The 27,809-nt window shown below is 41.2% G+C and overlaps 1 protein-coding gene across 2 annotated transcripts; it reads left to right on the top strand.

The window, feature by feature from the left end:
• Window positions 1–16: 16 nt before the first annotated feature.
• On the top strand, window positions 17–27,748 carry TMEM19 (transmembrane protein 19). Of its 2 annotated transcripts, XM_083699445.1 has the most exons (8): window positions 17–161; window positions 3,344–3,416; window positions 20,222–20,375; window positions 20,881–20,994; window positions 22,334–22,471; window positions 22,789–23,040; window positions 24,564–24,773; window positions 25,429–27,748. In XM_083699445.1, exons 3-8 carry the CDS (start codon window positions 20,243–20,245, stop codon window positions 25,590–25,592), a joined length of 1,011 nt encoding a protein of 336 aa, XP_083555571.1. In that variant the 5' UTR covers window positions 17–161; window positions 3,344–3,416; window positions 20,222–20,242; the 3' UTR covers window positions 25,593–27,748. The 2 variants fall into 2 exon arrangements, with proteins under 2 accessions (XP_083555571.1, XP_083555570.1); XM_083699444.1 differs by lacking the exons at window positions 17–161; window positions 3,344–3,416 and adding an exon at window positions 16,399–16,487.
• The last annotated feature ends 61 nt before the right edge of the window (window positions 27,749–27,809 follow it).

Genomic DNA, 27,809 nt, shown 5'->3' with positions numbered 1-27,809 from the left:
CCCGCTTTCGGAGAATGCTGAAGACGCGCCTCCTTTCCCTGACCTATGACACCGTGTTTTTTTCGGGATCCACCCTACTGTTACTTAACTGTTTTTTTTTATTTATTTTGAAAAAAATTAAATGGTTGCAGCCTGCCCTGGGAACTGCTGCTGAAGGCCAGGTAATCAAACTTAATCATAATAATTAAATAACAGAAAGAACACTAGGAGACAGCTGTTGTTGCCCTCATCGCTTGATGGTGGGGCAGCCCATAAACATCTGGCTCTCCACTGTGGGAAATGGGATTCCAGGCTACAAAGGCTTTGGTGTAATCCAGTAGATTTTTGTGTGTGTTTAGGGTAAAGCAATCTAGAGAAATGGTTGTCGTTCTCCAGTGAGGCGGCTACCTATGATGATGGTGATAATAATACTTTGTTATTCATACCCCACCCATCTGAAAAAGTTCTGAAGTGGTTATTTTCATGAGGTCATCTGGAATAATTAAAAGACGTCAGCTGTCAAGCTACAAGACCTCAGTGTAGCTCATACTACTTTTGTCATTTTCCAAATACACACACAAGAATTTTGTGGCACTTTAGCAAATACTGTATGGGGAAGGATCCTATGCTTCAGTCACTCGGCTAAGTGGCTTACATGGCAGAAGCCATTTGATGCTATTGCTATACGAGGTATTCTGACACAACTGTGCAGATACACCAATGCAACACCGCTATGTTGACACAACTCCAGTGTAGCAGCCAAACAGTATGGAGACATTGGCAGGACAGGGAGGAGCAGACCTTGAACGTCTTGAACATGCCCTCAGCAATGGCAGAATTTACACAGCCCATAATGCTGGTCTAAGGAAAATTTCTTCCATTCACTTTGGTAGAAACAGGAGGGGGATCACTACCTACCCACATTGCCTTGCTAGATTATAAGCAGGCTGGATCCCTAGATCCAAAGTGTAGGCTAAAACACACTCTTCAACAGGAGAGAGCCCACAGCAGAGTTTAAAACCACAAAATCATGCAGCGCAGTGAAGCATGAGGAATATAGGCTGTTAGACCTTTTGCTTCCCCTCTCTACCCCTCTCTCAATGAACAGAACACACTGCTAATAAGTTTTAATACTTTACTTAACAACTCCAAAGATCAGATTCATGCATTATTCCATGCAGCAGCAAGAACACAGGTAGAAAATTATTGCGTTACAAAATACGGACAAAATATTTCTGAGCACGCAGTCTGGACTTGAAGCAGCCGAGTTTAAGTTGAGTGTACTAAAGAACAGGAGATGGAAGATGAGGCTGGTTGAGTATCTCATGCTTCACTGGACAACTTAAAGGTACAGCGTCAACAGGGCTGGCATCAAGGGTCAGCAAGGTCAGGCACCTGCTGAGCAAGGGGCCCTTTAACAAGAGCCCTCTGGATCTGCTACAACAAAGTGGTAGACTCACCAGGAGGGGGCCCATGGAGAATGTCTTGCTAAAGTGCCCTCTGAAACCTGAAGCTGACAGTGAGCATCAGTCTGTAGTGACTGGATAGCTAGGGTAATGTTTTGGAAACACTGCAATGCTATTCATGCTCCAGAAACAGTACATTCCACTGAACACAGTTTGACTTACTTCTGAGTAAATATGCATCCTATGAGCTTGTAATTTAATTTAATTTTCTAAGTGTTGTCCTTTTTATCCTGGGATATGCAAATAAAAAAATAATTCTTAGAACTGAAACCTGCAGCAGAATCTTTTTACTCTTCTCCTAAAATGTACAATTGGTATATCATTCTAGATACTGATTGGAATGTGGGAACCTGATTAACAATTTACTTTATTTTGCAAAACATGAAGAACAAGTTTCTTCTTGTTTAGGAGAATGTTTATGAGACAAAGAAGAACTTTTTAACTAGGGCAATCCTATGTCTGAAAGAATGTCATACCACATACTGGACACTTTGCAGCAGAGAGGTCTAAAATGTACCCAAATCTTATGTTAGCTCTCTTTTCCTTTGTTATCAGTTAGTATCAGTTTCTGCTTTACAGCATTATCTAATAGAGAAAAGGAAAGTGTTTGCTCAGAGGAAATATTTGAAGTATAGTGACAATTAAGTAGCAAGCTACTGTGTGCTTCCTGAATTGGATGTGTTTAGATACAGTGGCAAGGACCATTTTAAACTTCAGAAAATCACATACAGTACAGTATGTAGTTCTAACCTGCTTAGTACATTTCACTGAACTCACTGGGCCTTACATCTGGAAAACCGTTCTTAGTTTAATGCTGCATGTCGGAACTTAGGAGAGAGCTAAGTCCCAATAACCAGGCTCATTTGCTGTTTGATGCAAAACAGAAACCTATGGCAAATGTATACCCTCCAACATTTCTCCAATGAAAATAGGGACATCCAATTCAATAATAATAAAAATAATAATTGTTTTTATTTATACCTCGCCCATCTGACTGGGTTGCCCCAGCCTCTCTGGGCAGCTTCCAACATATATATTTTTTTAATTCCCTACAGAGGGCTGCCTTCAGATATCTTCTAAAGGTTGTATAGTTACTTATTTCCTTGGCTCAGGGGTCGCATAGCTCCATACCCTCCAACATTTCTCCGATGAAAATAGGGACATCCTAAGGAAAAGCGAGACATTCTGGGATCAAATCAGGAACCGGGAGAACTTCTGTAAATCTGGGACTGTCCCTGGGAAATAGAGACCCTTGGGAGATCTGCAACAAGGCAACCTGAGAAAGCTCCAGCATGCTGAAGGAGGCAGGGGAGAAAAAAGGAAGCTGGAGGGGAGCAGACCGTGGCAGAGGGGTGAATGGAGGAAGAGGAGGCTGTGGTGGGTGAGAAGCACAGGAGGCAGTGAATAGCATTCTCCTCAAGGCCTGGATCTGCTGACCCCAGCCTATTGCCTGAGGTGGTGACTGCTCCATCTAGCCTCATGATACATTAAACACAGTGGTGCTTACTTCTGAATAAGCATGTGTAGAATCTGCCTTATAAATATTAAGCGAACTGTGGTATTGGTTGGCACCTTCCTGTATTTCAGTGCTGATAAAAGACACTGGGTGGGTGGATCTCTGAGGTTGAAGGAGGAGAATGCCTGCACAGGCAGGGCTTTGCTGTGAAGCCTGGGGCTTAAGCACGCCCTGACTTCTTGCATTTCTCAGTGCTGTCCCGTCCCCCAACAAAATGAGTCGTGAGAAAATTTAAGTTCTGCAGCACATAGTAGCTGAAACAAGGCAAGTGGAACTAATTTTCTGTGGGTGGAAAGAATGAGCAGGAAAACTTATCCCACTACTCCATCAAGATGCTGCTGGTGGCTGCTTAGTTAATATGCTACTTTTGATATTTTCTCAGGATTTCAACCTGTGGTTTTGAGTTACTTATTTTACCTTCATCTTCTACTCCCTGAATTCATTCTCTGGAACAGGTAAGGAATACTGATTAATTCCCATGCTTTCAGTGTAGTGGCTTATTAATTTCTTGCTATATATTTTGTTTTTAAGTATAATATTTTAATGCATTCTTTGGAATCCTTTGAAAACATTCCTTCTAACACAAGCTGTGTACACACTATACAGTACATTCACATTCTTTCCCTCAGTGAATTCTGGGCACTGTAGTTCCCCTCATAGAGTTACAATTCATAGCAGCCCTTTGTAAACTACAGTGCCCAGAAACCTTTGCAAAGTCCAGCAGTAGTAATGAAAGACAACACAATGTTACTGCCAGCCTTCTGGGGGAAGCAATTACCAGATTAACTCCCTTGATGTTCTTTTAATCCTCATCTGTGCCTGTTGCTTGCAGACCAACTGTAGCCTGGTAGGTTGCTCAGACTATTTAGGAAGCTTCCTAGAAGTAGGTTTGGGATCAGCTGTTCATGTATTTTGGGAGAAAGTTTCTAGGCTAGCACTGCTTGTCAGACTTGCTTTTGTTGTTGCTGTTGGGAAGCCACTTGGATTACCTCAGCCTTTGCCAATCTAGTGCCCTTCAGAAATTTTGGACTGCAGCTCTCATCAGCACCAGTCAGTATGATCTAGAATGATGGAAGTTGTAGTCCAGAGCTTCTGGAGGGCATCTGGTAGGCAAAGGCTGGTCTGCCTGATTACTCAGCCTTAGAATGCTGAAAACATTCTTGCATAGAGTTTTGGTTCAGGTTTGACTGCCCATTGAAGTCCCTGGTAGTGCTGCACTGTCTCAAGGTATTTTGCTGCCTAAAGCAGAGCTCAGATGTCTCCACCAGCATTTTCCCTGGGGCTAATCCATTTAAATGTGTTGCTGAATTTTTTTAACACCAGTTTCTACTTTTCTCTGTGCGCCCCATCTAAATCAGATCGCTTCACCTTGCTAGTCAGCAGGAGTGGCATTGGTTCCTAGAGTATCCTATCCTATAATGCAGGTTTTAGGAAACTTTGAATCTCCACATGTTGCCAAACTACAACTCCCATCATCCCTGGCCACTGGCTATGCTGGCTGATTGATGAGAGTTGTAGTTCAGCAACATCTAGTGCACAAAAGGTTCCCCACACCTGCTATAAAGCATTAGTGAACAACCAGCTGAGGAGCTGCATGTGGCCCCTAACCTCATTTTATGCACCCTCTAATGCTTCTCAAAGGTGCCCCATTATTCCATCATTGGATCAGTTACTGTTTGTTTCCTCCTTGTTTTTTCTTGGTTTTGAAAGTGTTTTTTCCTCTCCTCTTTTTGTATAGTTTCAGAAGAACTGGAATGTGCTGTATTGTGTTTGATCAAAATTTATTTATTCCTTTTTTTAAAAATTGCTGATTGTATGGGTTAGGAAAAGTAAGTTGGCAACAAACTGGAAGGCTTTTGACATGTGTGTTCTCATAGCTAGGGGTGTGGGAGAAGTTCAGTTCACTTCATATTTTAAGGTGTGCATATCAAATTTGCACTTTCCAGAACAATATATAAACCAAACCACAGCCATCCATTGAAACTTGTAATGCAGTTGTCCAGGCACGTAATGTGTTACAAAAATGAATATATTTCTGTGAGGGTACATAAAAAGGCATATTTCCGTGAAAATAATGTGCAAAATGCATTATCTCATTATATTAGGGAGAATGCTTTGCAAAAATATGTTTATTAGGCAAAATTGCATTAAAAATGTATCGAGAGAAATTTGCATTAACATGTTGATGAATTTTCATGTGAATTTCATGAGAAATTGTTGCAGAAATGTGGATAACTGAATTTTAAGGTTGGAAAAAGGAGAGAACCAAAATTGGCAGAGCCATCCATCTTTGCCTGTAGCACAATCAATTCAGAAAGGGATTACTTCAGAAAAGGATGAAGCCTACCACATTTCAGAATGGTAGCAGCTGGGTTCTCCTACAAAGGTAGATTTTACCATTTTGTGGTTGGTATAATAGGCATGTGGGGCAGTGGAGAAGAAAAGAACATGGATTCCCACAAAAGGCTGAGGTGGGAGAAAGATCACCCCCAACAATTACCCTGTCACCTCAAGAGCTGTAGATGGGTATGGACTTACATTCCCCACTATCGATTTTTGGGGAAACAGCTTTCCCCTACGAGAGAAGTTTCTCCATTGACATCCATAACAAAATAGATCCTTGTGAAAGGCACACATGGTTTTTAATCCCTCCCCCAAATCACTGGAATTGGAGTGGCATGCAAAAATAATTCACTATGGTTAGAAGCTAACCCTAACTCTAAACCAGGCACCCCCAAACTCAGACCTCCAGATGTTTGGGGACTACAACTCCCAACATCCCTGACCACTGGTCCTGTTAGCTAGCGATGATGGGAGTTGTAGTCACAAAACATCTGGAGGGCCGAGTTTGGGGATGCCTGCTCTAAACCTTAGGCAAAAGGGAAAGGAGGCAGATTGGGAGCCAACTCCTAGGAACTCCCTTTACCTCCCCCATAAAAGCTGATAGGCATTGCCATTCAAGTGGTGTGTGCATCCATCAAGTATTCTGGTTAATTATGCGGGGCAGGATTTACCTGCCCCCCCTTTTTTTATTCAGGTTGGCACCCCTACTTAAAGCTGCTTACTTAAAGCAGTTGTTATCAATAAAATGTGCACTTATGTGCTCAGGACAGCAAATCATTTCCATGTGCAATTTAGGGAGATGTCTCTCTGGATAATAATGCCATTGGATCATATTCAGAGCCAGTTTAAAAGAGTGTTGCATTATGCATCACAATTAGCATGCTCAAATCTGCTTCAAAGGAAAATCAGAGCTAATCTACTAAAAGCTTATCCCTGGTAAGGGTTTCAAAAGCAATGCTAGGATGCCTTTTGCTGTGGAATGCTTATTGGAAGAGATACTCAATTTCAAATATAATATGCTTCTAGTGACTTAAATTCAGTCAATGGAAATTTTCCATTTGATTTACCTACATGGGAGGATATTAACTTCATTTATTTAAATGATCATGAATGTATAGGTCAGGATGGCCCACTTTTCATACCAAGTGGGCTGCAATAGTACTTTGACATGGAACCCATGGGCTGCACACTGCTTTGTATCGCAGGGCGGGGGGGGGGCGGGGGCAAGGCTAAAATTTGACACACACACCAGCCCTTGCAAAGCCTACTGCACCAGGCTTTGAGAAGGAGACATGAGACTCTGGCAGGCCCAAGAGCCCTCCCACCTCCTTCCCAAAGCTGGGGAAATGCTAACTAGGCTTTGGGAAGGAGGCAGAAGGACTCTAGGACCCTGCCAGCGCCCTCATGCCTCCCTCCTAAAGCCTGGCATCTCATTTTACCCGGCAACAAATATTGCCAAAAAGGCGCAGCCCTCCGGCTATATGGAGGTATTCTTGCACCAATTTGTTTTAATGATTATACAATAAGCCTGATTCATCTTCTGCTTAGAACACTTGCACTGCCCACAAATTTTCTGCCAGACAGCACCTTCAAACATACCTTAGTTAAGCAGATGAAAGCAAAACTGTGTACAGCCTTTCATATGGTAGAACCAGTTAAGTGTTTTTCACATGTCTCACCATATACCAGAGTGGCTAACCTATGACACTCCAGATTGCATTGGATTACAACTCCCATGATTGCTGACCACTGGTTATGGTGGTTGGAACTGATGGGAAGTAGATCCCAACAACTGTTCTCTACCACTGCCGCACAAATTTTTTCCATGTTGTTGCAGATGAAGTTATACATGCAGCATGCTTGCTTTCTGTGCTGTAGGCAGCCTGTGATATTACCAGACTCCAGCTCCCATCATCATCAGCCAGAAGTGGTCAGGAATTATGGGAGTTATGTCCCAGGAATATCTGAATGCCCACAGGTCTCTCACCCCCCTCCAGTGCCTTAAAAGAGCTATTATTTCAAATATTGCAAAATAAGACTGCTGAGAATGTGGCTAGACACTTTCATTTCAAAAGTACAACTTACACACAAACACGATGGCATTTGGCAAATGAACCATTGACATATACTCCACTCTCAGATCACCATCAACTTGCCTGAGGGCAAATAAAGAAAACATTCCAGTCAAAGTGTGTACCTTGCCACATTTGAGGTGCTTAAAACTCGCTGGGACAGCCACGTGGCACTTAGGAAGGCCATGAAGCCCTGAGCCAAAGCTGCCATGGGAAGCTGCAGCCAGATGGACAGTGTACCAATACAATCCCCACTTTGTCCTGCATGCTTATAACACCACTTGCAAGCACCAGTAACAAAGGCTTTGTCCAAAGCAAAACCTGCAGAGCAGGGGCAGGGCACCATGTTCAGCTCAAGCAGCACCTTCTGAGAGACAACTTTCCAATGCCAGTCATAGGTGCAGCCAGAGGCCCCAAAGTGCAGACCAACAACTGAGAATTTTACCTTGATGCATTAGGTTTCTTCCCACTGAGGCTGTGTACACACCATGCCTTTAAATGCACCCTGAATAATATTGAGAACTATGGTTGCCCTCAGAGCCACAATTCCCAGCACCCTTAACAAACTACAGTTCCCAGGAGTCTTGGTGGGGGTATGCTTTGAATATGCTTTAAAGGTATAGTGTGTAGACAGCCAGGGTTGTAGCTAGGTGGGTGCAGCCGGGGCGGACGCATTTTGGGCGGGGGACATGCTTCTCATGCCACCTTCCCCAAGCCAGGCCTGCGTGTGTTTGTGAGGGTGGATCTGATCAGATCCCAGTCTCGCAAAGCTGCTTGGGGAGGGCGGCAAGAGAAGGACACCAGCCTTGCCAAGGCTGGGATCGAAGGGTGTGTGTCTGTTGTGTTCTTCTCACTCGTCCTCCCCGAGTGGCTTCGCGAGGAGAGTTTACATGTTGGGGCACAGAGGGCAAATGGAGCCCACTGCGCCAGGCCAGCTCTCACCACTGAAGCAAGCCGCAGCTCTGTTTGCCCTCCGTACCATGCACCTTTCGATACTGGGATTGAAGGGTGCATAACTGTTGCACATTTCTCATTCTGCCCTTCCCTGAGCTCTCTGGCTGGTCAGGCTCCTTTGCCCTCCTTCACCTGTCCCAGGCCCCATGGGAACATGCTCTGCCACTGTTCACAGCCTGACACGACTTCCTTATCCTCCATCCAGGAAAGCAAGAAGCAGTATCAGAGTAATTAGTGACAGCCTAGCCGCCCACAGTGATGTATGATGTTAAACCACCAGAAGAAGCAACCACTATATGTTCAAAAAACTAGAACAATCTTAACAGTGTAATCTTAAGCATGTCTACTTGGAAACAAGTCCAAACTGAATTCAATTAAACTTACTCCAATGCAAATGTGTACACGTCAGGACTTGAGATCAGCAGCATAAACAAAGCACCCGAGGCCAGTGAAGTTAATTTCCCTTGGTCTGGCCCCAGTGAAGCTGTTGTGAGGTCTGAACGTCCCCGCCTCCCCGCTGCTCTCTAAGGCTCCTCCCCTCCAGAGTTTTTCCCACACATTGTCAAACTGTTCTCACAACTGTTTTCTGTTCTTTTCATTTCTCTCTGCATTCTTGGAACCCAGGGGACGGAGACTCCCTGAATTCTTCAGCAGCCTCTTGACCCCTCCCCCAGCCTCTGCTTCAGCCTCAAAGTCTGAACTGCACTCTGCCACAGCTTCTTCATGTTCACTAAACCCTGTCACCTCTCCTGCGGCTGACACCTCCTTCCACCAATCCCCAGGCTCAGAGCCATCCTCCCCTTGGTGTTCCCGAGGGTGTTTCCCGGCTGCTGCCTCCCACCACTCCTCTGCATCCACCCAGTCCATGACAGTACAGAATTACATTCTAAACCAGCAATGCATCTCTTCTTAATATATTCTTAAATGGACCTTCAATCTCCCCCATCCGTTCAAATCTTAGTCACTTGATGGTCAGTCAGGTCTTTCTATCTTGCTGACTTTGGGTGGAAAGCAGTGAGTCACCATTTGTACTTAGTCGTTCATTAGTATGCACAGCATATCTCTGCCCTGTAATGTTGCAAATTGTTCAATGTAGTTTATGTTAAATATTTTAAAAGTGCATAAAGTGCAAAAAAATGGCTGCTATTAAATATCTAAGCTCTAGGCCCACACTTTTTTAGAGAATGAATGGTACATGAGTAGAATCACATCTACCCAGCGTTTGCTCTTTCGTGAAAGTAAGTCTGAGTTAAATATTTTAGGACCTACTTCTATGTAAACAATATGGAAGCATGATCAGAAGCAGATAGTCTGTGGGAGCTCACTAAAAGACTTCAAAATGTAATAAAGAAAACACATTATGTTAGATGATGATCAGGATCTTTCCCTTTTTATTAATCAATAACAGCCATGGGTGGGAGGGAGCTTGAGGATCCCATCCTTTCCTTTTGTGGAGCAAATAACAACTGGATGGGACGGGTCTCATTTAGTTTGACCAAGTACATAATTTTTTAAGGCATTGTTCCCTTCAATATTAGAACTGCCATCAATATTACTAGTCTATGGAATTCATACAATACCCAACTGATATAAATGCACCCTCCCCCAATTAATTTTAATGGTTCAGTACACGCATGATGTGCTGTAAGGATTAATCAGCTTTACAAGAGCAGGACAGTTTTATGAATAAGTGAGCTCTTTTATTAAATAGAAGTTTATATGCACAATAAATCCCTTTAACAGAGGATGCCTACAAAGCAATCCAGATTTCCCTTATCTCACTCAGGTTAATTTGGAGCAATCCTTGTCAGCTTTGTAGCTCTGTTCTTAAACCCATTCTTCCATATAATATTTCTCGCTCTACTGCTTGAACAAACATAGTGACTGATTTATATTAAAGACAATCAGAAATAGGCAGGTGGTTAAGATACTGACAGTCACTGACTTCCCAGTCTTGAAAAGACAATGAAGTAATAAAATCCAAAAATGTTATTTCAGAAAGTATAGAAGTAATTCTGCTGGGGTGCGCAGGGATTGAACCATAACATTCTAACATCAAGAAACATATGAAAGGTAGGCATGAAAGCCAAATTGTTTTGAAAATAAAAAAGCTTCCTGGCCAAAGTAAGATGTTTTGTATCCAGTTACAGCATTTTAACCCAATACAGTGATGCCTTGGTTTATAATCCATTTCGAAAGTCCATTCTTAGACCGAAACCGTTCTTAAACCGAGATGCGCTTTCCCTAATGAGGCTTCCCACTGCCGATGCCCTTCCACCTTTCGGCTTCCGTTCTTAGACCGAGGTAAAGTTCACAAACCGGGACACTACTTCTTTTTAAGGGGCTCATCAAGAAAATATTTTAAAGTACTACACTTTCCATTCTGAATGTGTTTCTTGTAAGTCCCACTGGTTTTGAGGATTTTGCCCCCCCCCCTTTTTGAGGGAATGTGCTTAAGATCACAAATGTGATAAAGTGGTAAATCCTAGCATGTAATGCAAACAATCAGGTTGTGGAATTACCTCCCCTCTGAAATGCATCTTATAGGCTTTTCAGTGATTGGTCAATATGTGTTTCCTTATCCAGGCCTTTTGCTGAATTGATGTATTCCCTTCTCCTGTGTTCATATGCACTGCTGTCCTGTTATTTTGTCACTGGTTTCGCTATTTTGTTTTATCTTTTTAATGTAAATTACATTTGTTTTAATTGTGACATTTTTGTAACCTATCCTGGGACCACTGGGTGAAATGCAGGCTGAGAGTACAGTATAATTAAAAAAATCAAAATTTTGCTTATATAATAAAAAATATTTATTCAGCTCAAAAACATTTCCATCCTTAATACGAAGGTCAAATGCTAGGGCTAAAGAGTAATAGGACAGACTATTTTCCATAGCCTGATAATGAAGCATCTCTGTTTTCCTATACTTGGAAACACTTGTTTCTTTTTCCTACATTAGAATAGGAAAAACTGTGGTAAGGATGTCATACAAATTTGAAACTAAAGTTCAAATTCCTCCCTCCCATCTAAACTTTCTCTTAGTTTAACTAATCTTCACAACAATCCTAGGAGGTTGAATCATGGGAGTGCTGAGGACCATGCATACCCCACACCCTGAACTCCCCGAAAGAAGGGCAGCGTAAAAATGTAATAAATAAATAGTGGACATTTTAAAAATATCCCTACATGATCTCCCTGTACTGAAGGCACTGAAAGGCAAGAGCTGATGGGGCTTTGCAGGTTTTTTTTTATTAAACATGAAAACAGAGTGCAGTGGTCTTCAGTTGAGTGTAAGGACTAGCATGAGAAGCAGGGTGCGTTCTCGCTTGTTATCCAATTGGGAAAGTGAGCAAGGAGTGGGGAACAGAATGGGAGAGTATTATAACAAGAAGTGTGCTTTCTTAAGGGTTCTGATCATAGTGCTTAATCTGCTCCTGTGTGTGCCTTTTGAAAGGCTGAAGCTCCATTGAGCATTGCTATTTATTTACACTGAAGTCTTGCAGTGGGGCTTCTGGCCTGGCAAATGTGCATAAGAACACACTCCTACACCTGTGTTCAAAGCAATGTGAAGGCATTTCATGAGAGTAGATACCCCACCACTAACTCACAGTCAGTTTGAGTTATATCCAATGTTATACATACTTCATTCCACTGATTTCAGTGGGTCTATTTTGGGTATGTGACTTAGCCCCATTAGTACTATGTATTTAGTGTACTATTCCCCTCAAGTCTCAGAGTTCCCTCGGAAGAAGGATTGGTAGTTAAACCATTCTGAAAAGTGTAGCTCTGTGATGGGCACAGCAGTCTCTTGACAACTCTCAGCACACTTAACAAACTACAGCCCCCAGGATTATTTGGGGGAAGCAATGTCTGTTTAAGTAGCATGATGCTACTTGAAATGTAAAGTGCCTTGGTTGATTATCACTTATTATTTGCATTAAATTTAGTTTGCTGTGATTTCTGAGGACTTCATCAAGGTTATGGATCTTAACCACATCTTCTGAAAGCTCATTCAAAATCAATGGGAGTTCCAGGATATATGTTGAAAAATAGGAGAGTAATATTTATAGATAGTAATTTCTGAATGCCTTAAAAAGTTAGAAGATGTTCAGAACACATGAGATGACATGCTTACTATTTAATACTTTCTTTTGCTTAAGGTTTTAATCCCACATTTCCACCACAATGACTTTCACGTTGGCTTGCAAATTCTCCTGTCTAAACTATTAACTTTAAAATGGTTCAAGTAAACAGCTTAAGAACTGATAAATGACACACAAAATAAGCCAGTAGATTAATTGCTATTTAAAAGGACAAACAAATAAAAACAGCAAAAGCAAAAACAATAGCACTGAATTAATAAAAAATGGTTCTGAAGACTTAAGCTGCAGTCTAGTCTTGAGAGCTAAGCTTACCTGCATATTTTGTAAGCGGTGTGTCAAGGATGCAGGGTTACCTGGAAATTATAAAAATGCTTTGGAAAAGCAGAACCTCGTCTCCTACCCCATCTTGAAGTCTTTAAACCACACCTCATCCCGATGATTAAAATACACTCCCTAGTAATTTTCTTGTCTGCAATTCATGCATACCTCTCTGAAATACACTTTTTATTGGCTGTTTTGCTGACACTGTGATATATTATTTTGTCATATTCTTGCTGAGGTTGACAAACTGGCATGATCTGCCGTCATATGGAGCCTCTGCTCTTGGTGCTAAACCATGTTTTTCATTCCCAGAAAGAATATTTGGAGATATCAGTCCCACACTCGTGGTTTTCTTTATTTTCAGTTTTCTGCTGAAGCCGTGATTCCTTCCTACATATAATACAGCTTTTTCTTAGGCTCAGCATAAATTAAATGATGAGTGGGGTTTATTTCTAGCATTTGTCACGTCAGTCAGTTTATTTATTTCCTGCTTTTTTGCCATACAGTCGCACTCAGTGTTGCTGCATTTTGCAACAAATGAAAGCACATCATAGCTAAAGTAAAAACTGCATCCTATCTAAAGCGGTGGCACACACGTGATGCTATACTTAGGACTTGCCTGGAAGACCAGTTTGTTAAAAATACCTTGACTAGAGTGCTGAGGAGGACAAACAACCCGAGCACATAACTCCCATACTTAAAAACTTGTATCGGCTACCAAAATGCAACTTCAAGGTTTGTGTATTAATTTAAGTATTACTGATTTTGGCCCAAGATCCCTTAAGGACCACCTTATGCTTCTATCCCTGCTCCATCATTGAGGTATTATGGGGAGTTTACATTAGTGGCTCCCCAGGGCTCAGTCACATGGCTTGAATCCACCAGGAGCTGTGCATTCAGTATTGTGGGCCCAATTCTGTGAAACTTCCTCCTGACTGAGATCAGACAGGGACCTTCCCTACTGAACCTCTGGTGCTTGGTGAAGGCTTTAAACATTTCAGTCAACATTTTAAGTAAGCTTTATGACTCTTGGTAATTGTAATGGAGGGATGTGGGGTTTTTTGTAGCCTCGTTGCATATTGCTTAGAGACTATGGTATCAGGCACTATATAAATAGTTGAAATATTGCTCTAAAGTAGTATTTCAAACAAATCCAGTAACTATTTCATAGCAACCACTCAACATCCATCAATACAATAATTCAAATATAAATTCTAACTCAATAATTAGTAATACTACCAATACAAATAGTGCATAATATAACTGCAACATTTCAAAGCCATTCGTTTCATAACTGCAATATAATTCAATTCAATAACAACTATCATGGCAAAAATAAATAAAAACCTTATAGGTTTTCTTATCAAGTAAGCAATATGCAAATGTTGTTAAATAAATAAAACATTGCTTCTACAATAATTTCCACAGAGCACGATAAAATATAGAGTGCACAATAGCAGAGTGCAGTACAAATAAATATTCAACACTCCAAATCATGGGGAGTCCAGGGAAGATAACTTTGACAGCTGTATAAACTTAGCTTTAAGCAGCAATTCATAAAAGGAATAAATTCACATTCAAAATGCCTTCCTCTTATCCTCCGCTATTATAATTGGAAGTCTTATATTCTGTACCAAGAGGGGGAAATCATAGTACAAGTGAAGGCCTTGTACTGCCTCTCATCTGCAGTACCATACCATTTATCCCTCATTCACACCTTGACCCTTCTCCTTTTCTTATTTTCTTTCACCAGAGGGGCTCAAGGGAAAGGCCCCTCCCAGGGGACTAATTCCAGGTGTCATTTGCAGGTCCTTCCATGTCTTTTTTCAGTGTGCTTTCATGATTATTTGTGCTCATGATGTTATGGGGCAGTTATATGCAATCCTGCTTTCAATTACTTGTAGCACCTGCAAAGATTTTGGGGCGGACATACTGCTTTGTTCTCAATCAGTGTGAGTCCCCTAACCTTCTGCAAAAATCTTGCAACTTTTTATACTACAAATGTTCCAGTTTGTTTTTTTGTCTTGCTACTGTTGTGTTGTAGTGCAAGAGTGCCCCTCAAGATAGCAACAATTCAGTGGTACTGGGGAAGTATCACAGAACAACTAATAAAACTGATGTCTCAGGGCCTTTTCTGCAGCTTTGTCCTGCAACATGTTTCCAGATGCTTCCAGACTACAGTCGCACCTTGGTTGTTGAACGCCTTGGTACCCGTATGTTTCAGCTCCCAAACGACTGAAACCGGGAAGTGAGTTTTCCTGTTTTTGAACTTGTTTTGGGAGCCGAACATCCGATGTGGCTTCAGCTATTGTTTCTGGTGCGTCTGCACAATCGGAAGCTGCACCTTGGTTTCCGGAAGTTGAACGGACTTCCTGTTCGAAAACCAAGGTACGACTGTATTGGCATTTTGAGGTGTGAATCAATCATAGTCTGGCAAATTCAGCATGCACAATTAAAGCCAACTTCGAGCTCTTGCGCAGCAACCATGCTTCCCCCCCCCCCAAACTGTCCTTTTTTTGGATAAGGAAAGTGATGAGAAAATGCAGGACAATGCTTGTGTTGACAGCACGTCCTCTAGCCTCTTCACGAAAAGCTCCAACAGCCAACGTTGTCTACGCTCTCCCTGTGAAGAAATCGGGTTGAACGCTCAAATAAGCGTTTCTGCAAACGTCCATTGGTGAATTGTCCACATGGCTGATGTGGGCAAGAAGCAGCTGGTAGCACTGCAGGAGTTCAAAGCACGGAGAGGGGGGTCGTTGGCGGATGTAATTACTCGTGCCTGTAGCAAGGGCAGGAAAAAGCAAAGCTCAGCCGCCCACGCAGAAGCTTCTCGCGGTTGCCTCCACGCCCCTAGTCACGGGGCAGCAAAAGAGGGGTTCGCCTTCAACCCTCAAGCAGTTGCACATGCGCGCTAGGAGACAACTAATCGCGCTAGAGGCCTCAGAGATAGAGACGAGCGAGCTAAAGGATACAGAGATAAGAAGATGTGGCGAGCTCGAGGACAAAGAGATACAAAAAGCTTAGAGTGACAATAGGTTGTTTTGTTTTTTTGCCTAGAGATAGAACTTCCTGGTTCATTTCGACACCCCCCCCCCCCCGCTTTCCTCCTCCTGGGGCAAAACTGCCGTTCGTATGTTAACTGCTGATGCGGCAAAGTGAAGAGGGTTAGTGCCTTACGACCAGCCTGGAATTTAATCCACCGGCAATATTTCTGGTTAAAAGCAGGACCGAGGCTAGTTTGAATTTCCAAATGCGTACACAGCAAAGACATGTCCGCTTAATCCTTCCCAGCTCAAATCGCAGTTTTATTTGTACGTATGCAGAGGCCTCGAGCTTCCGCTGCACGTCCCATTCCTCTCCCCCCCCCCTTCCAACAATGCATTAATCCTAGGCGGATCCACTCGGAAGGAAGTCCCACTGACTTAAAGGGGACTTATTCCAAAGTAAGTGGGTGCAGGATTGGTTTCTGTAAGGATACAGCTAAGCACAAAGCTAAGCTCGCGCCTGGATTTGCCCACTGCTTTCTGCCAGCGGCGGGTAGAGAATGCCAGTCCAGTGCCAACCCGGAACCTTGGGAAAGTGTATGAGTCTATAAGTTGTCAGTCTACGGTCACGGGTTTCAAGCTCCAAAGCGTCCTTTGCGCGGGGCGGGCGGCGCTGTTCTGAGGCGGCCATGGGACTTCCAAGCGCCGCGGCTGCCGCTGCTGCTGTTCTGCGTCTTGGCAGCGCGCGGGTGAGGAAGATGCGGCGGTTCCCACACCCCCACGCGGTCAGCAGAAAGCAGGCGAGGCCCCGGCGTCGGAGCTGAGGTGCGTAGAAAGCCCCGGAGGAGCACCCCTGTCTGGGCACAAGGCTTAGAAGCTCCCGCGGCTCCTCTCCGACGTGCCCGGCTCGCCATTTCATGTCCGGTTTTCGCGCAAGGGAGAGCGGGATGCTTCGCCTGCCAAGGTTGAGGTCCTCGCCTCTTCCTCATTTGTAACGCGCGTAGACGGGCTGAAAGCGCTTGCCCTGCACGGCCTCAAAGTCTTAGGGGTTTGCTGAGTCCTGGCCGGTGGTCTGAAAACACGACACGTGACAACTGTTGGAGGGGAGACAACCAGGTAGCTTCCCATGCAAGCAGCCTTGGGTTCCAGGATGGAGAAAGGCGGGGTATAAAAGCATTAAATACATAGCCACGTCACCTTTTTAGTTGTCACACATGAGTAGGTGGGCTATTGTTTGTTTCGCTACCTTTCTATCCCACCTTTTCCTCCAAGGGTTGGACTAGATGGCCTTTGGGCGTCTCCTCCAACTCTACGGCTCTGTGATTCCCGCCTTTTTCTCCAAGGAGCTCAAGGTGGCCTACATAATTTCCCTCAGCACTATTTTTCTAGAAAAAGGGTGCCAGAGTTCACTGAATTTCTCCCTTGTTCTCTTAGAATGGCAATGGTGCCCACCTGAGAGGTGCTGGAGTTGAGCTCCAGCTGGAAAAAAGCCCTGCTTGTCCTCACAACAATCCTGTAGGGCAGGTTGGGTTGAGTATGAGTGACTGGCCCAATGTCGCCCTGTGAGATTCACAGCTGATTTGGAGATTTGAGCTGTAGACTCCCAGGACTTATTCTTGCACTCTAACCACTAGACCACACTGCCTCTCACTACCCAACATTGGCTCCTGAGCCAGAAAAGGAGGACAAGAGAGACAGGTAAAGAAGGTCATCTCAGGCTCCTCCAGGTAGATTCTCCTCCATCCCCACACCTGTATAGGGCTAGGAACCACATACTGTCCCACAGGGCCAGTATTTCTGAATTGTTATGTGTTGGATACTTCCTTATTGTGATTTTATATAATGCATTTACTTGTGAGATCCCTTGGAAGGATTTGTACCCCAAAAGGTGGGATGCAAATCAATGAAATAAATCAACACAAAGTGTGGAGTATACTCCATGTTTATGGCACAATAATCTGATTAAAGTGACACTAGATTTGTGGTTTGAAACTGCTAGTTGTTATGGTTCTCAGCATACAAAGGGACAGTGGCAGTGATGGGGCACCGTTGGCCCAACAGGGGTTCTAATCTGCCCCATAATGTTGTTTCCCTAAGCCATGCAACACCTACTATCACACAAGACCTTAGGGCATGAAACAAGACACAGTTGTTGAGGAACAATCAGAAGCTTTAAAATATGCTCCTGATTATTCCTTGGCAGGCGGGGCTTGTATTTAATGCCTTTCAAATGTAAGCCCCACTGGGATTGGTTCCCCAGCTGCCAGTTGTAGTTCCTGAGGGGAGCCAATCCCTGCTGAAAGTAGAGCTTGAAGTCAGCATTGATCAACTGATTGGTAGTGACGTCAAGCCATGCTAGCATCAGCTGGGCTCTTCCTTTGCAATGTGTTTTGCAGTCAAGGTGAGCTGCAAAGGGGAAACGGGTCACCTGATGTCATGGTGACACCAGGTGATGGACAGGTGGTTGGCTGGCAGTGGGGGAATTAAGGTTCTAGCCTTACATTCTGAAAAGGCTCTTCTGCTCTGGATTATGGGAATAAGGCTATATTCTACCTTTGCTACTAGAGGCAATATGCCTCTGAATACCAGATGCTGGGAATCACAATTGGAGAGAGTGCTTGTGACCTTCATTCCCAAGGACACTTGGTTTACTACCATGAGAACATGATGCTGGACTAGATGGGCCTTTGGCCTCATGTACATTCCAGCCATGTGATAGAGAATAGTCCATCCAGGTAAGAAAGAGGCATGAACACAATTCAGGGGCACATTCTAAGCAATTAATTGATTAGGCATTCCAGTCCTAGTTACATGGGTCTGTATTATGTTCCTTTGAACGTCTGTGAACGTTATATATGGAACAGTGTCTCCTTCAGCTTGTTCTTTGAAAAGGCAGTCCAGCACCCCTCCTTGAATAAGTGCTCTAGCCCTCCATTCCCTTGTACAGTGATACCTCTGGTTACAGATGCTTCAGGTTGCAGACTCTGCTAACCCAGAAATAGTATCTTGGGTTAAGAACTTTGCTTCAGGATGAGAACAGAAATTGTGTGGTGGCGGCGCAGGGGCAGCGGGAGGCCCCATTAGTTAAAGTGGTACCTCAGGTTAATAACAGTTTCAGGTTAAGAACGAACCTCCAGAACGAATTAAGTTCTTAACCCGAGGTACCACTGTACTGTTGTTTGGATGTCTGTAGTATGCAAAGCGGAACAGAGCAAATAAACCAATGAAATGTAGCGATACTCTTGATTCCAAAATATTTGGATGTTTGGGATGTGCTACTAGAGTATGAGAGGATTGGTTGCTAGACTACCAACCTAAGAAGAATGCAGCAGAAAGGGCTAAACTCCGCATGAAGGCTGAAGAGTGAATTAATTTATATGCCCCACTTTATCCATCTTTAGTGCCAATGCATGAGTGTGTTCACCCTATACAACTTCTCTTGCAAGTATGCTCTGTTCCAATGATACTGTGTTTTTCGAACAATGGATATCATATGCTTTGCATTTTCCAAGAATGGAGCATCCTCCAGATAAGGAAAGTGCAGGCATTGTGATTCCCGTGTTGACTGGTGTGTACAAGCTCCAGTCACCTGTTTGGATATTTTATGTGAGAGTATTCACAACATAGTGTTGTTCTCATGCCTACCATGTCAATCTTGCAAACTTTTCATTAATACTTTTTCATCTACTGTGTAACACTGTTGTGCATTCAGTGAAGAAGCACTTTTTAAAAAAAAAGAAAAGAGAAGCAGGTCATTGCCTTTCCACTATTTTAAAGCTCTGCCTCATCTCCTAATCCATTATCTGGGTACAAAATAGCATGTTATTGGCATTTGATTGCATTTCTAGTAGCTTTGCGCAGAAGAGGAAAATGGAGTTTAAGTTGTTGGGCATACTGCTGCCTGATCATGCTGCAACTCTCCATACGATTATTGAGTAGCTGTTGGAGCCTATGCTATGGAAACAATATAGTATCTCCCTCTGGCTCCTTACAATGACTCTTTTTCAAAATTCTGCTGCTTGCAGCAGAAGTTGCCTTGTTAACTAAGGACATTTGAATTGTTCATTAGTCAGGCCTGTAGGATTCTGTGCAGCAGGCCTTCACATGCAGATTTATTTGTATTTATTGGATTTATTTGTATGTATTGGATGAGCCTCTATGAGCTCAAACAAAATGTTAGGCATGCATACTTTTTCCTTTGTTCTACCCCTGCATAACTGGGAAGAGGATGCCTGCTACTTTGAGTTTCAAAGAATTTTGGCTCACCATTGAATTGAAATGGGAACCCAGGTATATAACCAACAATAGGTACTTGACAAAGAAGCCAGGTTCAAACTGGCTTATGAAGCTGGCTGATTTAATTATAGCTTCTTCTGCCTTTATTGAATGTGGAAGCTACCTTTTCCCACATTGTTTAATTTGCACACTTTTAAAAAACCAATTACGGTATCTGAAAGCTTGTTCTTGTTTCTTCTATACACAGGTGATCAGCCTTGGACTTTCCATGATATTGTTTTCTTGGGACGACTCCAACAAAGACTATATCAAAATGATGACGAATATTATCATACTGAGTGTACTTATTTGCATTTCTTTATCTTTTTGGATTGTGTCTATGACTGCAAGCACGTATTATGGTAAAGTCTAGATTGCTACTAATGCATGATACATTTTAGTTTACAACACTCATGCACAATCTTTTATTAAACTTGGCTGCTAATCCTAATATTTTCTTAAGATTTCATTTTCAAAGAATACAAGCAAATTCAGTTGTAAATATGTAAATATGTAAATATTTACATAACTAAAAATAACTTAATGTGACTGTTAGATAAGAAATGCATGTAAAATTGAGAGTGTAGAAGTTCCTTCCAGTTGATGCTTTACAGGGTGTTGCTCTGAAGGGATCCCCAATGTTGGCAAGGAATTCTGTGGGAGAAGAGCATAAAAACTCACAGCTACTTATTCAGCCTTCATCCTAACCCATATTTGTGCAGAAAGAAAAGCCTATAGAAAACTCAGTCCCGTTGTGTACATAAGGAAACAAGAGACGATAATAACACATGTAGTAAAAAAATGCTAAAGAATGTAGAAAGACATATTTCTATTCTGACATAGTGCTGTTTTTAAACTACTCTGTAGGTACTTTGCGGCCTATTTCTCCATGGCGTTGGCTTGTTTCAATCTTAATTCCCCTGATAATAGCTTCACGAGGATTTAAGAAAAAAAGTCTTGATCATAGTGGAGCAATAGGAGGTATGTTCTTCTGCCTTAAGTTTGGTTGTGCTTACATATAGTTTTAGAAATTTCCTGATTCCCCCCCCCCCCTTCAGTGGAATGTTCAATATTGCCATTCATAATTTTGGCTTTAATATTCTTGTGCTACTTCATCTTACTTTTTTGTATGAGCTATTTTGCAAATAATGTAGTGTCTGTACCACATTGCAGGGAAGATTCATTCACAAAACAATATAAATGTCGTCCAATTGACTTAAAGCAACCATAAACTTGCTAAGGTAAATGGTATATTTATTGCCCACAATGGACTAGGTTATTATTATTATTATTAGGTGTGGTGTATAACATTGATGAGGTGTGGTTGCCAAGGAGAATACTTGCCGATTATATTAGCTGGAAAAGATGGTGATGGGAAGAGGCTTATGTTCATTGATTCACTCCCTATAGGGAATCAGCACCTGTAGTCCTGTGCTTATTTATAATAATTTCATCTAGCAGAAGCTAAAACTTTATTATCCTCCAAGATTTCTGAAGGGAGTAGGTATGAATGGGATCTAATTTATTGACCTGCTGTGCCAATTCAGCATTTATTATGCAAGTGGAAAAATGAAAATTGCAATACTGAGGCAAGAAAAACAACAACATTTGATAGATGGGACATGCATGAAGACTTGTGAAGATCAAAACTGAAAGGAAATTTAATGCAGGTGTTGGTTTGGCAGAGGGAGGCCATGTGACCAGTATGTTCAGTACCAGAAAGGGAAGGGAAATGAGAATAAAGAATGGAAATGAACAGTTGGAAGAAAGGACATGAACAGAACTTTACTATTTTAAAAAATGCAAAAAGTGCTATATTTGGGGAAACTCCTACTGTTGCCCAAAGATGATGAAGTAGTTATGGACTCAGGTACTAAAAGTGAGCTCAGGTTTATTATCTGTGTAACCAAAACAAGGCTATTGAAAAACAAGAGGAAGATATTTCAGGAAGTTGCAGAAATAGAAAGCAAAGGGACAGTTCCTCAGCCCACTCCTAAAGCAAGTTCAGTGGCAGCAGGAGGGAAAATGGAATGGAGTAATCTATCATGACTGGCTAGAATACTGGAAATGCACAGGCCACATTGCAACAGTTTGTTGCAATCTTCACTTGTATGTTAGGAATTTTATTTTATAGCACATTTTCTTATCTCACCAATTGCATAGGTAAACAGAAGATGCAATATCGTTGGGATATTCTGCTGCTTTAACTAATCTTTAGACAGAACAATATTATCTTTACATTTTCATCATAGTCTAGGCTGGTTTTGAACTAATTTTCCCAGAGTACATAACTTGTGACACCATCTCTTCCCTCTTTTAGGTTTAGTAGTTGGATTTATCCTCACTGTGGCAAATTACAGCTTTTTTGCTGCCATGTTCATGTTTTTTATTACTTCCTCCAAACTCACCAAGTGGAAAGGAGAAATAAAGAAGCAAATAGATTCTGAATACAAAGAAGGTGAGAATTAAACATCAATTTTAAAGCCAATTGATTACAAAAAATGCATTTTGACTTTTAATTAAGGCGATAAACGGACTATGCACTGTGCAATTTATTTTTTGCCTCCCTCTTCTTTCTGGTGGGTGACTTGCAAGTACCTGAATGAAGTACTTTGCACTAGTAATGATCTTTACTTCTAGTTACGAAGGAAAACCACAATGATTGAAATGTAAAACATTTTACAGTCTAGCTTTTATTCTTTTTATGTGTGCTTCCAAGGATATTGCATATTAAAATTCCTCTTAAGAACTTGCGTCTTCCCTTTCTGTACATAGGTGGGCAGAGAACTTGGGTACAAGTATTCTGCAATGGTGGGGTACCTGCAGAATTGGCTCTGCTATACATGATTGAAAGTGGTCCAGGCGAAATTCCTATAGACTTTTCCAAACAATATACAGCATCCTGGATGTGTCTGTCACTACTGGGTGCTTTAGCTTGCTGTGCTGGAGATACGTGGGCTTCAGAGATTGGCACTGTCATGAGTAGTGAACCCCGATTGATAACAACCTGGGAAAAAGTTCCAGTAGGTAAGGAAATTTCTGCCTTTGTTTTTTTTTTTTTTAAATAGTACCATAGTTTAATGATGAATGGTTTGTGGGCAGCCTGCTAAATTCATTTTTGTGGCCTGGGAAACCTTGGAGGTGTACTTTTAATATAGCTTATGTAGCCTTAAATTAGGCCTGAAAAGGCTGCTTTGTGCTAGCTCATTTGTAGCTTGGCCCTTTCTTATCATATTCTTCTACGTTTGATTCAGTGACAACTGAGTGTAACTGGTCAAACTGTCCAAAAATGATAAAAGTTATGGCATCTTGTGAGTCATTCTGTCCCATTTGGGCATGATTTTATGCAACCTGTTGCAGTAAAACCAATTAATCTTTTATCAGAACCTTATTAGAAATACTACTGTATTCAAAATTCATCTCTGTCTTCTAGGACAGGGAAATATTTTGAATTCTTGATAGAAAAGCACAGTATCTGAAGCTTATGCTCATATTCCAAAAGTGAATAATGTCCTTCCTTAAGCTTGACTGGAACTTACTGGATTTTTAATATATTATATATTCTAGAGTGGGTTGCTTTGAAAAATTCTGCTTTTGAAAATGACAGTAGCCAGTTAGCCAGTTAGTTAAGATTACAGCTGAGGGAGGTGCTGGTCCAGTAGTTAAGTCGCACAGACAGTAATGTTGACATCAGTATTGATTTCTTCCTCTCTAATGAAAGTTGCTTAACTTTTTCATTCAAAAAGGGCCATGCTTTGTTTGGAGAGAGCCCTGTTGTCTTCTCCATCTATCCTGATACCTTCCTTTGTGTTCAAAATTGTAATAGATCTGCCCTGAATTTTGGTAGTTATATTTTAGTTACCCTTATTTCTTCAGACAAACTGTCTATGTTTGGATTCTTTAAGGTAACAATACTTAACGTGTCATCAGAATAAATGCTGGGACAAACATGACATTCTAGGTTTCATAATGATAGCAAGAGATCAGGAGCAGGTTTGCTGGTTTGCATCCTTCCTCCTCCCGTCATGTGAATTCCATCCTTCCTTTTGCAGTGGTGACCAGGGTTGGTTTTTAACCAGAGTTAGAAGCTGACACTGATCATGGTTAGTGTCAACATTGGTGGTGATGTAATGCTGCATTCAACTTAATGCTAATAAAGAAAAGTAGAGAAGAATTTATGGGGAGAGATCTTCCAAGCCTGTGACCAGTTCCCAATCTTTTAATGCTCTCAACTAAAAAAACCCCCAATGGTTGTATCTGCACTTAATGCAGTTTGTTTGCTGATGACTTTAAGAAGTGTAATTTAAACAGATTGTAGAACATTGTAGTTCCCCTTGTTTCTTTAACACTGGGAACGTTGCTGCAAAAAGAGTATATGATATATTATATCTAATTCAGTTTTATTTATTTATTTTAAGCAAAAGGGGAGATTTCTCCTCATAGTCCAAAAGTGTGTAACAAATCTACCATTAGTTTTTGTAGTCTTCATTAAATGTATGTTTAACAAGTTTAGAATGCTAGTTACGTTGGATTTTTAATTTTGTTTTTAGGTACCAATGGTGGCATTACTTTAGTGGGCCTAATCTCAAGTTTGCTTGGTGGCACATCAGTAGGTGTAGCTTACTTCATTTCCCAGTTGATGTTTGTGAATGACCTGGATATATCTGCTCCACAATGGCCCATTATTGTGTTTGGTGGAATGGCTGGTTTACTGGGATCCATTACTGATTCTTATTTAGGAGCAACGATGCAATACAGCGGTAAGGTTCCCCCCCCCCCCAAATAAATTGTTTTGAGATTTGTATGAAAGTGATGTAATCTCCCTATTGGGTGGGTATGGCTCTTGGTAATGATAGCATAGGCTTACTTCAAAGCATGTCATCATTTGCATTGACTTCAACTATTTCTGATTACGTGGCATACTTTGAGAATCTTGTTCTATGTGCGTTTATTTTGTCTCATCTCTGCAGCTTCGAGTTGAATTTAGATCATTTAATGATAGTACTGGAAAAATTGCTATTTCACAGATAAGCAGTGGAAATATTAAATATTGTGGGGAATTGTATTCTGTAAACCTTTGTTGACTTGGCAGAGAGGAATGGAAATGTAAACAACCAAACTGCGTAGCCAGAAGGAACATGTTCCACTCACTCCAAGACATGATGCTTGAATCCTAAAAAGAGTAACATCTTGTTTGTTTGAAGCAGAATGACCTAAGAAACAATTTGTGCCATTGAGATAAATAGGGACAAGAAATTGCATGTAGGGTTGCAGTCTTAAGTTGCGTATAAATGTTCACAAATAGTTCTAATCTATGGGTTTTGGTAGATGTTCATTTGATGACACCCATGCTAGTTATTGGGTGAAAAGGACTTCTCCATCCAATTGTTTTCTATATTGTATTTCATTCTTCAGGTTTAGACACAAGTACTGGAATGGTTGTCAACCATCAGACAAAAGATGCAAGACACATATCTGGAAAACCTATCCTAGATAACAATGCGGTGAATCTCTTCTCCTCTGTAGTCATTGCTTTGTTGTTGCCGGGAGCAGCATGGGGATTTTGGCCAAGAGGCTGAAATGAAAGCATTGACTCCCATATATTTTATTAAAACAAGCTATGACCTAAAGGAGTCTATAATGCACTCTGGACTGGAATCGGTTTTCCTACAACTGCTACACAGGCCACGAGGAATCATCAGGCTATTGAAGCTACACTTCTGTAGCAGCTGCTGTTACTGTAGGAAAAGTAGACTGGAAAGAGGCAGTATTGATTTGACATCGCTTTGGTAATGGAATACAGTTCTGCCTGAAGTTTCTTCACCTGCTGCTTACAAGGTTGTATGCTTGATCTCAATTCATTCTCTACCATCTAGTAATTTATTGAAGGAAATGGGAAACTTAAGGTGTTAACCTGTCACTGAGTACAGCTGTGTTCACAATCAAAGCAATGGACTTAAACATACATCTCCTGACTTCTTATTATGTTGTAGGATGTGGAAAACACTTTTGAGGTGGTTTTGATGTGCACCATCAAAAGGTGTTGAGGCAGTTAGGACATAAATGCTAGAATGACTTCATAAGATCAAAACCTTTTTCTTTCTTTCTTTTAGAAAGAACAACAAAAACCAGCCTTTGAAAGAATCTGTGTTGTTTCTCTTAGAACTAAAATGTGATTGTTCTAATAACACTAAACTATTGGTGTCTGAAGTTTAAAAATTGGCAGAATACTTGATTTGGCCCATATCTTTAGCTATTCTTATTAGCTATGGTTTTACCCGAGCATATTGAACAAACAGCATTCTTTACATTCATTTCATTTACTTCTGTGTTTCATGTTGTATGTTTTGCTTTTTAAACCTGAAGAAGGTGGCAGCCTGCAGATTCACATAAGTCATCAATAAATGCAGGTTTCTTTTCTTGACCATGCAAGTTGCACAATCTGGAACTGGATTTCTGAGCTTTCAGAAACCTCATCTTTACACAGAAAGAGTAAAAAAACTGTGGTAAAAGTTGTACTTCTGTATAACTAAATGCAACTCTTCTCAGGATGTGAAATTTCTCTTGTGCTAATGAAAACCTTTCAGGTAGTATGATTGTAAAAAATGCTCTAATATACTTTTGATTTATCTAGTTTGTTTGCAAACAGATGTGTTTTCTGTACTTTTATATTTGTTGTTTTACAGCAGTTTTATATTGGTCAGAGATGCTAACACTTTCAATCTGGCGTATAATACTTAAGAAAATCTGTAGGATGTTATTGTTATGACCCACAAACTACTTTTAAGACTGTATCCATTCAGAGTTGTCAATATTTTCAAGTTGGTAGTTACAAATTTAACTTGTCAATGGGATCATGATCTTGTAAGGGAAAATAGGGGTCATTGCCTTACAAGGCAGATCACAAGAATATTTCAAAAGTTGGACAGCAAAACACTGGATGCCTTGAACTTCACTCGTTCACACAGTAATCAGACATTTGACTTTGTGAACATTCATTGTAGAAAGATTTTTATAGTGTAGATAGGATTACACTGGGCACAATAAAGTGAATATAACACCTCAAAGCAGCATGTAAATTGCACTAACGTTACAGAACCATTGTGAAAAGTTTGTGCTTTATGAGAACATGGAAAAGGTATAAAAAGAGGAGACAGCAAAGAGAGGCAAAAAGTGGTACCTTAGATAAAAACATTTATTGTATTTTATAGTAGAATGCATCAACAAAAGTCCACTTTAGAAAATAGCTGTGCTGTTTTTGTTATAATTGCCACGAGATAGTTCTAATACTACAACATAATTGATGTCTAAAGTTTGTGGGAAGATGGCAAAGATATAAAAAAGGGGGGTTTAAAAGTTGGAACTTGGAATAAGGCAAGAAGAAATTGATGGAACTGGAAAAAGAGCTAGCAGAGAAAAGCTCTCTCTGATGATGAACTAATTCTAGCCATTGTCAGAAGAGAACACAGGAAAGTGTGAGCAAGTTGTAAAGGAAAGGGGTGTGGAGAGAGAGAGGATAAGTGGGCTGAGATTTAACACTTTCAATGATTTTCTTTTTTTCTTTTTTTTATGTAAGAGGGAACATACATTTTAATATTCTTTGCCTCATGGCTCTTCCTTTGAGATCTATAGGGCTATTTGTATTGAAAGTGCATATACTGGTAATTTCTTTTCCAGATGAGAGCTTGCTTTATTAAATTATACCCATTTGAATAAATCTGACTTAAAAATGAAATCCGTTTTTTGTTTTTATTGTTTAGCCATTACAACAACTTTAGAAAAATAATTAAAACCAA

This window comes from Podarcis gaigeae (assembly GCF_964106915.1).
Source record: "Podarcis gaigeae genome assembly, chromosome: 10".
NCBI lineage: Eukaryota > Metazoa > Chordata > Lepidosauria > Squamata > Lacertidae > Podarcis > Podarcis gaigeae.
The sequence above is the reverse complement of the archived record's forward strand: the minus strand, read 5'-3'. Positions and strand labels throughout refer to the sequence as shown.